The sequence below is a fragment of the Vigna unguiculata genome, chromosome 9, assembly GCF_037176805.1.
Source record: "Vigna unguiculata cultivar grain cowpea cultivar isolate G323 ecotype 2 chromosome 9, ASM3717680v1, whole genome shotgun sequence".
Classification (NCBI taxonomy): Eukaryota; Viridiplantae; Streptophyta; class Magnoliopsida; order Fabales; family Fabaceae; genus Vigna; species Vigna unguiculata.
The window spans coordinates 3,035,765-3,049,371 of NC_140800.1; the positions used below are offsets into that span (position 1 = coordinate 3,035,765).

Genomic DNA, 13,607 nt, shown 5'->3' on the forward strand with positions numbered 1-13,607 from the left:
TAAAATTTAAACTAAAAAAAATGAAAGCCTCACATTATCAATTAAAACTGCAGAAACAAAACCTTCCACATTTCATCTCACACAATAAAATCAAAATAAATAGTAATAAAGTTAAGACATAATTAGAATTTATTATATATAAAAAGTATATAACCGTACTTCAATTATTTTTTATCTTGAATTGAATTAAGAGAAAGGAAGAAGAATAAATAATGTAGGATACGGTTGATGAAAGTCACGTGAGATAGGGCCCAGTGAGGAGTGACAACTCGGCGAAGGGTTCACGGTGTGTCTCCGCTCCTATATATTTGCTTCGCTCCTTCAACACACCAAAATAACCGAAGGTTAAAAGAATGTTCCTGCAAAACCATAATGCATGAGAGAGAAAAACTATTCCTCCATTTTCAAATTCCCCTTTCTCTCTAACCATCATTTTCTTTTCTTTTACCCTACCACAATTTTCTTCTCTACCTGAATCTTTCACCATTTTTTTTCCCATTTTTTATTCCTTTTTCCCTTACACCTGCAATCTCCCAATCTCCTTTGCTATTATTTTTTTCCAATTTTTTATCCGATCCATGAACGCAGCCACTCGTTCGTTTCTGCAACTTTTCGCGTTAAATGTTGTCGTCTTTCGGGATTCGGCGTTCGGATTAGCTTAGGGTTTCAGCGGAAAAAATTCTCTCTCTCCCTTATTGTACAGAATTGTTTTTGGAATGGAACCTCGCGTGGGGAATAAGTTTCGGCTTGGTCGTAAGATCGGTAGCGGATCGTTTGGAGAGATCTATTTAGGTTGCTTTAATTTACTTACTAATTATTAAATTTGTTATTTATTGTTTGTAATTTTATGTGTTGTTGTTGTTGATGATGATGATGCTTTTTATTTTATTGTGCAGGTACTAACATTCAAAATAATGAAGAGGTTGCAGTTAAGCTTGTAAGTGCTTTTAACCAATAAGATTTTGAATTATATAGGACTTTGAATTTGAGTGATTTTGTATTTAAAATATGAAGGAGAGGACAATTTGTCAGTTTTATAGCCATGAGCTGTGTGAAACTGGTTTCGAATGGAGGTTTCGTGTGAAATTAGATTGTGAAAATTGGGTTCAGGTTGGATTTTGTCCTGGCGTTCATAATGTCATTGATCGGGGTGTGGGGTGTGTATGCGCTTCTATTCTGGGTGTCTGTGTCTGTCTTCATTCACTAAGATTGCTGTCCTTTGGTTTTTATGGGAGGGGACAGAGTGGAGGCTTAAAGGGTTCTCGTGGGAGATCTTTTATATTGTTGTGGGAGATCTTTTATATTGTTAAGTCCGATCTTGATGGTGTGTGAACGAGAATTTTTCTGTTATGCAGTAGACTCGAAATGATTAGTGTAATATGTCTGCTCCTTGTCCAAAAGTAGAATTTTAAAATGGCAGGTTTGTACTGGTTGTCATAACATTTCATAGGAATGAAGATTATGATTGGTGCACTGTTCTTAACATGTTTACTGTAAAAAACAAGTGCATATATTCTTTCAAATAATTGGATTATTTTTAATTATTGAGTGGCTAAGATTATAGATTATTATTATCGTGGAGAAAATTTCCCTTTATTAGCCTTTAAAACGATTATGCATGTGAGGTAAGTGCTTATTATAGCAAAATGCATATTAATTGAACTGCTTGAAATATTTGGGGTAGAGGGTGGATTGGTCTGCTTGAAATGTTGCTTATGTATTGCTATTAAATGCTTGGAAATTTTGTATGTAATGGTCATTAAGAAATAATTTTCTCTTTGCAGAGATAAAGTGTATATAGATATTTAGAGATGGTCTCGTTTGCTGAATGTTGTAGATATGTAACCATAATCGTGTATAAATTCAGCTTTTTTATATATGTTTAGAAAGTTTTTACTGTTTTACTTCCATTGTTACTTTTGTAGCATATACTTAGTGTATACTGTGTAAATCAGTTCATTGTTTAGGCGCAAATTACAATTCTTAGTCTGTTAAGGAGAATATTTAAAAATTGAAAAGGTACAAATGGTATGTGAGCTGCAAATTTGGAACTCTTGCAAGCTGTTGAATTTACTATTATATAACTTCATTCCTGATATGGTCTCTACTTGAATTTTGTTGGTCATTTTGGACTCTGTTTTTTTTGGTAATTCTAGTTTTTGGATTGCTCAGCTTATTCCCTTTTTCCTCTTACCCCTCTCACATGTTCCTGTTCTTTGCCTGTCTGCTTTTTTTAATTAGGAAAATGTCAAGACAAAGCATCCTCAGTTGCTATATGAATCCAAGTTGTACAGAGTTCTCCAGGGAGGAAGTAATGTTTCTTCACAAAATAATTGTTTGTCTATTTCTTATTTGCATATTTTTGCCGTGAGCCCTGATAAGTATGTGATCTATTTATATTTTATAAATGATTCTAACACAAATTTGTCATGGGCAGCTGGAATTCCTGATATTAGATGGTTTGGAGTTGAGGGAGATTACAATGTTCTAGTGATGGATCTGCTTGGACCTAGTCTTGAAGATCTATTTAACTTTTGCAGTAGAAAGCTCTCACTAAAGACAGTTCTCATGCTTGCTGATCAAATGGTGGGTTTCCCCCCCTTAATCTGAGTGAAGGAGATAAAATTCCGATAAACTATTTCATTCAAATGACTGTTAATTAGTGACTTATTTTGGTCCTCTGTGTCCTTTCCATGCGACTGATTAGGACTAACTATTTGGCTAACTAGTAAACTTTTATTAACTCTTTATATTTTTGTTTTTTGTTCAGATCAACCGTGTTGAGTTTGTTCATTGTAAATCTTTTCTACATCGGGATATCAAACCAGATAATTTCCTTATGGGATTGGGAAGGCGGGCAAACCAGGTGGGTGATCTTGTTTACATTTGACCTTTTGATATATTGTATGTTCATAAATTAGGTATGTAATCCATTTTGATCTACGTGTAGGTTTACTGTATTGATTTTGGTTTGGCCAAGAAATATAGGGATAGTTCAACCCATCAGCACATTCCATACAGGTACACGATTCATTTACTTATCTAGGTTATTCCAGTTGTTACACCTTGTTGCCTAGTGGAAGTAATGACTTAATTATGACTTTGTAATTTTTCATGTTTGGGGTTGTTGTTGTCCTAACTTCTCATGTCATATTATTGTTCAGCCTCAGAATTACAAATCTGCGTTATCAATCATTTGGCAGAAAAAGTTGAAAACCTAATAATTTTCTTGTTGACTAATATACTTTTAGATGTTCTCCCATCGAATGTCTTTTACATGTTTGAAATGGAAGTCTGATTATATACCATACCCCTTATGGATTTGTACCTTCTAGCAGCTGAAAAACTTGGAATTGGAGGCTAACAGTGATGGAAACTTGAAAGAGGCTCGAAGCTTTTTAAGTTTAAATTAGTTTCTTAACTCTACATGAATTTAATTTGTGTTTAATTTAAATAATTCCTATTTTGAATTTGAATTGTGTTTAATTTAAATAAATTCTTATGTTGACTTTGGTTTTAAATTAGATTAGTAGTATCTACAATCAAAATCAAATAATATTTTTGGGGATTTGTGTGGTGTTTAAAGCAAAATACAAGAAGAGAGGACATGGAATCAGGGAGGTTTATTTGATATAAAAACTGATTAGTTTTAAAATCAACTTTCTGAAAGATTTCTTCTTTGGTCATGTTTTGTCATAAAAAAAATTTGTGTGACTATGAAGACACTTTAATCATGCAAAGTGATGGCAAATGCAATTCATAGAATTCTAGTTCACTCGTGATTCACAAATATGATGCAATTATCAGCTACAATCTGTATATTGAGAAGGCAAGTTTTCTGAATGTGCCTGAATGTTTTATCCACTTAGCTCGTGGTTTTTTTCATAATAAGAGTTGTTGCAAAGATAATAAGTACAAGTACTATTTTCAATTAAACCATGATAACTTCCTAAGCTATGTTTGAACTAAGCTAAACTATATGGAAGGGTAATAAGCGTTAAATTAAACACTCCTATTTCCAACATTCCCCCTCAAGCTGGAGAATAAATGTTATCCATTCCTAGTTTGCGTTTTATTCTTTCAAATTTTTATTGCACAGTTCTTTAGTGAGAATTGTGGAAGTGCATATATAGTACAACCAAACAACCATCCAGCTTTTCCCTGAAAAATGCTTATCCACACATCAACATGTTTTGTTGATAATATTGAACTAGCTAGATTATGGGATATGCTGATTGTTGACTTTCAAGTCTTCTAAGGTACTTTTCGGCCAAAGCTACTCACATATACCTTGTGTTATAGTTCAGAATTCAGCTTCAGGACTTGATTGAGCTAGAACGTTCTATTCTTTTAACTCTCCAAGTTACTAACTTTCCTCTTAGAAATGTGTAATATCAAGTAGTGGATCTCTTATCAATTATGGATCCTTCATAGTCGGCACCAATGCAGGCTTTCATGTATTGTATTCCCATTTCTTTTTAAAAAGTTCCTCTTCCTGATATCCCCTTCAGGTATTGCAGAAGGTTTTGTGTGTGGTTATATCTTGGACAATTGGCTGACCAAATTGACAGCGAAGGCAATGGCTTTGTGTGGGACAAGTAAAATAATTCTCTAACCTGGGTTAGATATATCTTATGAACTGTTACACTGCCATCTATACTACTCAATACTACCCAATACTACCCAATATATGGTTCAAATCATACTTATAGGTTTACCAGCTGCCAAACCTGTCTCCTGAAGCTAATAAGGGTGCACTTTATGAAGCACAATCGTGATTTGGACTTGACGCTTCCACAAGTTAGAACTGGATCAGACATGGCATGGAAGCGGTGTTGGAACCAGCCTGCCAGAGATGTCTGACATGGTCATGGCCCCTCTCTGATGCAACAGAGATGAGGTTCGATTCAATCATAGAGATGAATTTTGATTCAAGTACAAAGACTGTTCTTAGTTCTTACCCAGTGTGAACAGGAAGATGAGATGCTAAACAGTTTTGGGAAATTATGAGGAAGAAGATCAAAGAGAGCACCATTGGGAAGGAGCAGTGGAACAGGAAAAGGAAAAAGAGGGAATAGAACAACCTAACTTTTAATTTCAACATTAATATATTTGGTAAATTGCTTTCCATTTGTCTAATGGAAGACTTAATAGATATTCTTGCCAGTTTAAGAAAAGAAAAGGGTCTTTAAATAGGATTGAAGCTTAAATTCTTCTATTTTATTTTGTATAGCAAGATGTGGGTCTCAAAAGATGTGTTTTTATTATATTCTAATGTCATGTCATGTTCATATTTCATGTACATGAGTGTGTTTTGTATTGGTGTCCTGCATAATTTTTTTTTTCTGTGTCCTTATGACTGTCTCGTGTCCAAAATTTTTGCTATATTGGGCCACTTCAATGCCTAGAAAATATTTTAGTCTTCCCATAGTTTTTATCTTCAATTCCTTTGCTAGATGTTAACTCAAATTTTGTTCCTTCCAAACAACACCAATAACAATTGTATCATCCACATACAGTAAAAGACAATCACTTCCCTTGAAAGGAAGTATTCGATGAATAAATTGTGATCCTGTTGGCATGTTTGTATCCCAAGGTTGTCATGGCCTTTGTAAATCTCCCAAACCATGCCTTGGGGTTTAACCCCTATAAAGTTTTTCACCTGCAAAAAGAATTGGCAGGATTTTGTATGGTTTGATTACTTGTCCTCTTGTATCAGTCAGGAATTCTTTTGAAACTGGAATATAGGTTTCCTAGTTTTACACTTTGGTTTGGTTTCCCCCCATGTTTATTTGTATTTGCTTTCCTTTTTTTTATGCATTTCCTCTTCGAAGAATATGATTGGTGAGCTACAAGATACCACCTCGTTGGGATCTTATAGTCTCATTATGATGCTTTCTTGAGTGAAACCTTTATTATAAAAATACTATTTAGTGAAAGTTTTCTGAGAGAAGATTCATATTCAAACACCTGAAAGTATTCGCCTTGAATGTGTTAATTTTAAACTGAAGATGATCCAAATCCGTTTATTTAATAGTGATAATCACTTATTTTTTCAAAATTTCTAACGGATTCATTTATTGTACTTTTCTGAAACTTTGATTTTTCCTCTGGATTCCTTTGGATGCAGAATCTGCCTAGCTTCCAAAACAGGATTATATATGATTAGTGCTCTTCTTCCTGCCTCATTTATAATTTGTAGACAACTTTTTATTTTACTCCAGTGCCATTATTTAGTTTTCTATTCAGAAGTCATGTAATTTACCTGACTGGTTGGTGATGATAAGTGTATTAAATTTAATTATGTGTGGAATGCTCTCTTTGTGATTTCTTGGATAAGGTTGAGGTTCATGTTAGCCATGTAATAACGTTACATTCATATGTCAGCTTGGTTTTATATTTATGTATCCTGCCCATTCTTGTTAGTGTTCTTTTAATGTAATTTATTACTATGTACGTGTAACAATTATTCTATTTGACTGCAGAGAAAATAAGAATTTAACTGGGACTGCTAGATATGCAAGTATGAATACCCACCTTGGCATTGGTATGTATGTTTGTATGATTCTTGCCTGGCATTTGACTAATTTGTGCCAAAGTTGTGTTGTCTAACATATACATGTTGCTTGGTACTACTTTTATGATCAATACACAGAGCAGAGTCGAAGAGATGATTTGGAGTCTCTTGGTTATGTCTTGATGTATTTCCTGAGGGGAAGGTGATTATTGGCGTGTACCTTGCATTGCTTTCTTCAAGTACAGAGTTGAATGCTTTTGACTTGATATTCATTTTATATGTAGTCTCCCTTGGCAAGGACTTAAAGCGGGAACCAAGAAACAGAAATACGAGAGGATCAGTGAAAAAAAGGTTTCTACCTCTATTGAGGTTGGTACTGTTATTATTTACCTCCTGGAATCTATATTTTGCACTATTCTTGAATTATATTGATAACTTACTGATTATTCCAGGCATTGTGTCGAGGTTATCCAACAGAGTTTGCATCATACTTCCATTACTGCCGCTCATTAAGGTTTGATGATAGGCCAGATTATGCTTACCTCAAGAGAATATTTCGTGACCTGTTTATTCGTGAAGGTGTGAACATAATCTGATTTAGAGTGCATCCTTTTGTCTCTTCCCTTGAGTTTATTGTGGATACACTTCAATAGTTTTGATTTCAATCTCTGAACGGCCATGTATATATGCTCATTACATTGGCATATGGACAGGATTCCAGTTTGATTATGTGTTTGATTGGACAATTTTGAAGTATCAACAATCACAGCTAGCCGCCCCTCCTGCGCGTGCTGTTGTAAGTTTTTCTTTATTCTTGATCTTTCACTTCAGCAACGGATATAGAATTCTGAGAATGGAAGATGCTTGTGTTTTAGGGTCCAGCTGCTGGAACTAGTTCTGCAATGCCACCAGCTGTGAATAATGCTGATAGACAAACAGGTAAATCATCGTTATCTGTATGTTTCTTTATGATATTTTGCCAATGTAATACGTTAAGTACATATGCTTCCTGTAAGTATATTCAAGCCTAAGTATATTCAAGTCTAAGTATATTCAAGCCTAAACGTGCTATGTCTAGTTTGTCGTCTTAACATGATCGACTTTTTCTCAATTTTTAAATTTAAATGTAATTTAATTAATTCATTCTGAAAAGATAATTACATTTTGTTGCCTTGCATTTGTTGTTGCCACTCTAATGCTATCCTTTTTTTTTTTCAGCAACTTGCTAATGTAGGTTCTCTAATAGCTTTTTTTGTTTTGTTCCTAATAGTTTAGCTCTTGAACTGCTGTTCTTACCCCTTTTTCACAGGAGAGGAAGAAGGACGACCTCCTCCTGGTCTTATTTCAGGGGATTCCACAAGGAGAAGAATGTCAGGCACCACCTCAAACACTGTAAATATTTCAAGACAGAAAAATCCGGTCACCATGGATGCTGCTCTTAATAAGGAAGCCATGGTAAGTTATTTAGAGTGCTTAGTTTCTTTTAGGTTCTTTCTGAAAAACAGATCTTAAATCACTGATTACAAGTGTGACGAGTGCTGTTAAATGATGCAGTTATCAAAGCCCAATGTGTTGGGTCAGTCAAGTGGATCAAGGCGAGCGGGTGTTTCTAGTAGCCGTGATGCATTTGCTGGTAGTGATCGTACTACGGAGGTTAACCCTGGAATGCGCAAAATAACATCTGGGAGAAATGCTTCTTCTCATGTCAAGAACTATGAAAGTGCTGTCAAGGGCATTGAAAGTTTGCAATTGGAAAATGAGAAGAGGGCACATTATTAACTCCTTACCCTTTCATGTTGTAAATATATATTTGAGTTGAGGAACACTGCTATGCAGTAGTTGCATACGTTACTAAGGTGAGCTGTGAAGGGATATGTGGATATGAACTCAGAAATGTGGGGCTGTGTTGTTTAACCCTTGTGCTCATACTCTGATTAAGTGGGGAAAAGCTGAAACAACTTGGGCTAACTCAAGTGGGAAGCTCAGGTTTGCATGGGCACTGTCTTCTGGTAAGAACCCTAAATTTTGTAATATTTTCTTGAGTTATTGTTTTACCAGATGCTTAGTGTCATGTGTCGACCTCATTGTTCAAAACTCTCAAATACCACAAAAAATCTACTCATGTTTTGGTTAAAACTGAAGTTTCCAAGACGTGTCTGGATCTCACTGCTGGCGGTATCAGAAGTATTTTAGGTTTCTACCTTGGTAATTCTTATCAGCTTGAATCATACTTTTTCTCATGTTTTCCGTAATTGTTATTTCTGAATAACATTTACATCATTTTTATTTCAAATATTTTGGAAGGATTTATTTAAATTGGATTGCTTGTGTTATTGCTCCTAATCCTCATGCTCGATGGAGTATGTGGTGCTTCATATTTGCATAGGTTAATCATTCTTTCTCAGATGTGTCTGATTAAGAAGTCTCGTTGTACAAAATTGTTTGGAAAATATGAATTTCACTTATTTGAAGGTTTAATTTAGTTTTAAATATCATAAGTTTTTATAATTTGGTTGTTTGATTTTTACGGTTAACGGATGATAGGAGTGTTATTTTATATTATTTTTACTGGTTAACTCTTTTTTCAAAGGACAATGACAACCAAAAAATTTTTATACCCATTTTTTATGACCACTTTATCCTATAATGGATTGTTAAATAGTTTTTTTGTTGTCAAAACATTTTTTTTCTGTTTTAAGAGTGACCTGATTAATAAGTTAGAAAATATTAGATAGAGAAAACATAAGTTGATTGGTGGGTTGGAGTAATATAATTACTACAGTAAACTTAAACGATTAAGTGACAGTAATTAAATGAAAGAAAAAGCAAGATTTTATAATGGATATTTAATTAGATGTATTTAAATATATAAAAGGTTTAAACTTAATTAAATTCTTATTTTAGATAAAATATGTTTACTATTAATCATAATTTATTATTAAAATGAAAAAAACAATAATTATAATGATGATAAGAAAGTATTTTCGTGTTGAGCTTTTTTTTATTTTATATAAATGAATAACTATATATAACTTATTTTATATATTTCATTTTCTATTAAATGACTGTAAGCGGGTTTTTTATTTGCCTGATTTTATTCGAAATTCAATTTAGTAATTCACTGAATATTTTATTTAAAAAATACTATGATATATGATATAAGGATATTGCAATTTGGGTTAATTGTTAGATATTTTAAAATATTTTATTGATATATATAAATGAAGTAATTAATTTATAAATTATAAGGTTGCGGTATTTTTAATGATAATGAATATTAGTAAATTATTAAATTTTTTATATTAATAATTTTAATATATAAAATTTTAATTTAGATTCATAAATAATAGTCATATATTTATTTTATTTTTAAGAATTATTTTTTTAATATATATATATATATATATATAAAATCATATTTTATCTTTTTTAAAAAAATATACGTATTTGATATTTGTGTATCATATATTACTATTAATATTATAATTATAGTTTTGAATTAGGATAATTCGACTTATTTGGGTTTAACAATTTCATCATTAAAGAAAGACGACGATAATATAACTAATAAATATATTCCTCTTTTTATCACTATTAATTGTAATATAAAAAATAGTAATCGTCACTGCTTTTTTATTCTTAGATAATATAAAAATAATATAAATTATTTTATTCATAATAGAGTAAATATGTTTTGTTAGTAATTATTTATAAAACGATAAATGTGTTCATATATAATATAAATAAATATAGTAAACATATATTTTAAATTTTAAATTTTAAAAATAAATAAATAAACAGTTATAAAAACAATATAGTGATCGTTGATAATATATGAAAATATAAATTATAGAAATGGTTATTTGTAGATAATAGAATATATGATAAGGTTTACCCAAAAACCATTCTTCAAAGAAAAAGAAAACTGCACCAGCAAGACTGTTGAGACCCAACTTGCTTGATGAATTCACCACAGAGTGATAACAATATTTATTATAGAGATTGGTCTCATGTTTTAACGTATTTTCTAACGGTTAAAATATATAACACGTGTTGAACACAAAGTTATGAAAAAGTTATGCATATTATAAATAGAAAAGAAAAGGATAGGTTATGAAAGTTATGCATATTATAAATAAAAAAACAAAAAAGGATAGGTTTAAGTTTGATATATTTGAAACTAACACATGTAAACATGAACTTCATAAAAAAAAAAAAAAGGAATAATTTTATCTTTAATACACATCTCAAAATTATAACTCGTAATTGTTAAACCTAAACTTTATAATTGACTAAGAGCATTATTTCGATATGTTGTTAAAATAAAAAGTAAAGAGATATAGAATAAATTTATATGTTGCATATAAGATTATGTATTTATAAATAAAAATACAAAAGGATGGATTTGAACATTTTACATTTAAAATAACATTTAATATTTAACTAACAATATCTAAATATCTAATAAAATTTTAATTATATTATCATTAACCTTAGTAATTTTGTTTGTAAAAAAGTCAAAATAAAATTAAATTTATGAATCAACTTGGTTATTACATGTTGAATTAAGTTAAGGAAAGATATATTTTTTTAATACTGGTTATATTAAACTTCACTCGGTCTATAAATTAAATAGGTTCGAATGAATTGAAGTCGAACTTACGTTATTTTATTTTTTGTTATAATTATTTATTATCTTTAATTATTTAGGTTGATAATTTGATTTTTTTAAAATGTTACAGTATTCTCTAATAATATTTGAATAATTTTGATATTTAAGTTATTTATTTGTTAAATTATATAAATTAACATTTTAGTTTTTTAATTATTATTTCTGTAATAATATTTTATAAAATAGGTTAACTATTAAAAATAATGAAATGAACCAATGTACTTTTATTATAGCGTAATAAATATATAAAGTAAATTTAAAAAAATCTGAATAAAAGTCAAGATACTTAATCCATTAACATGTAATAGGTATTATAAAATTTATGATTAAAAAAATTAAATTAAATTAACTCATTTCTAACTATGACGATAACGAGTAAATATGTGTCAATTTGTATAATAATAGCGAGTTATAAATGAAACTTTTTAAATAATTTTCATGTTTTACATAATGATTTTTCCGTATAACATATTACAACGGAAAAGTGTAGTATAAGATCTCAAATTTAATAAGAGAAACTCTCTCACGAAGGAAAGTAAAGAACTTTTTCCATTTAACAAACTTCGATATTTTCTGATTTTCCTTTAAACGAAGAAACTCTATGGTAAATAAAAGGTAAGGAACCGATGATTGACTTAACACAATAATGTTCGGCAGATAAAAAAATGGTGGAACCAAATCTTGGTGATTATGTTATAATGCAGCAACTTATACACGTCAAATAATAATACTTTGCTTTTTATTTAAAAAGAATACATTTCTAAATAAATTATATTATATTCATATTTTAATTTTACTCACAAAATGAATTTTATCAATCAATTAATGATAATTTTATCTTTTATATTGTGGCTTCCTGATAATTTTATCTATATGTTTTAGCTTTCTTGTAAGTCGTAAACATAGAATCAAAAGGAGTTACATCCTCAATTATTATTCTGAAAAAGCGAATTTGAAAAACTTTCCAGACAATTAAAATAATTTACTTTTCAGACAATTTTTAGTTTCATATTTTTGGAACGATTATTTTGAAAAAAAAAAAACTTTTAAAAGGACTAACTTTTCAATCTATTTTCACAGGAAACTTTTGAAAAAGTGTAAATTTTTCTGAATATTATTTTCTCATTCTTCTTTGTACAACAATAAATTACAGAGCATAAAATTAATATTATAGAACAATTATGACATTTCGAACAAAAAAAAAACAGAATACACTTGCTAGAATAAATGAAATGCTTTTCACAACGACATTTATCCAAAACAGAACTTCTAGTGAAAATTTCAGTATATATGAACAAGTTTGTTGAAACAATCGTTTCTTCTTCCTCTTATTCAAAAGTGCAGTGGCAATGGAGAATGAAAATATAGTTAGAGACAGCAGTAGCAATGATGATAGAACCCATTAACGAAATACCGAATGAGAAATTAAGTGGTGAAACGAATCAACTAGACTACCCATCTTAAACGATAACATTTTAAAATGGGATGTTTCTTACTTCTCCCTAGAAGAAGACAAGTTGGCTTTTCTGTTGAAAATTTTATATGGAAAATCAATCAAATGAATAAAGAATAAAGATAGAAAGTTACTGGTGACAGAGAAGATTGGAGGCTTAGAAGCTGAAATTGGGAAATTAGATATGTTATCTAATTATGTGTGATAATGATAATTTTAATTGCAATGTATAGTTTACTTAGTTTGTGAAAGTAAGGTTTATTTTGTTATTATACATTTACTTAAATTTAAAAGAGACAATACTATGCACCAGATCTTTTATAGTCCATCATAAATTATCATATTAAATAACTTCTCTAACTTTTACGGTGAATACTTTAAAAATCACAGCAATAAGAATTTATGATTAAGTAACACAATAAAATTGTTTTTCACTAATACACAGTTCATGATCAATTCGAATTCTTTTCATTTAATATTTTTGTCCTTCACTCGACATTAATGTAATTGTTTAAGTTTCATGATATCAAAAAAGTCTTTCTTTCAATTTGGATGTGAAAAAATGGAAAAAGAAATATTTCTCTTTAACCTTAAAAAAATTCTTATCGTAGTTTAAGGTTTAAATTAACATTAAATAAATTGACATGACAATATATTAGTTTAGTATTACGGGTGCACAACTTACAAAATTTGTTTCTCTCATTTTCAACCACAACGCCATGAATAAAGTATTAAATTCTCATCTAAGTTAGACAATAAGTATTTTCCCTCGTCCATAAATATAAGTGCAGTAAGATGACTCATACAATAAATGATATCCGTCATTTATTGGTTGAATTCCAGAAACAATATACAGTTAAACCAACTTTGGCATTTACAGCTATCCCTAAACTAACTATCACAAACTAGTGAGTGTTATTTTAGTGGTTAGCGATTGACATTTTCAAAAATTGGTAGCATATTGA

The 13,607-nt window shown here is 30.3% G+C and overlaps 1 protein-coding gene across 1 annotated transcript; it reads left to right on the top strand.

Annotated features, from left to right (window-relative positions):
- The first annotated feature begins 320 nt into the window (after positions 1 to 320).
- Positions 321 to 8,833, top strand: LOC114163802 (casein kinase 1-like protein 1). The gene is made up of 14 exons (XM_028048130.2): positions 321 to 792; positions 897 to 937; positions 2,242 to 2,311; positions 2,438 to 2,586; positions 2,771 to 2,866; positions 2,951 to 3,021; positions 6,486 to 6,547; positions 6,656 to 6,719; positions 6,802 to 6,886; positions 6,970 to 7,096; positions 7,231 to 7,313; positions 7,393 to 7,456; positions 7,827 to 7,972; positions 8,072 to 8,833. The coding sequence occupies exons 1-14, from the start codon at positions 717 to 719 to the stop codon at positions 8,294 to 8,296; spliced, it is 1,359 nt and encodes a 452-aa protein (XP_027903931.1). The 5' UTR covers positions 321 to 716; the 3' UTR covers positions 8,297 to 8,833.
- The last annotated feature ends 4,774 nt before the right edge of the window (positions 8,834 to 13,607 follow it).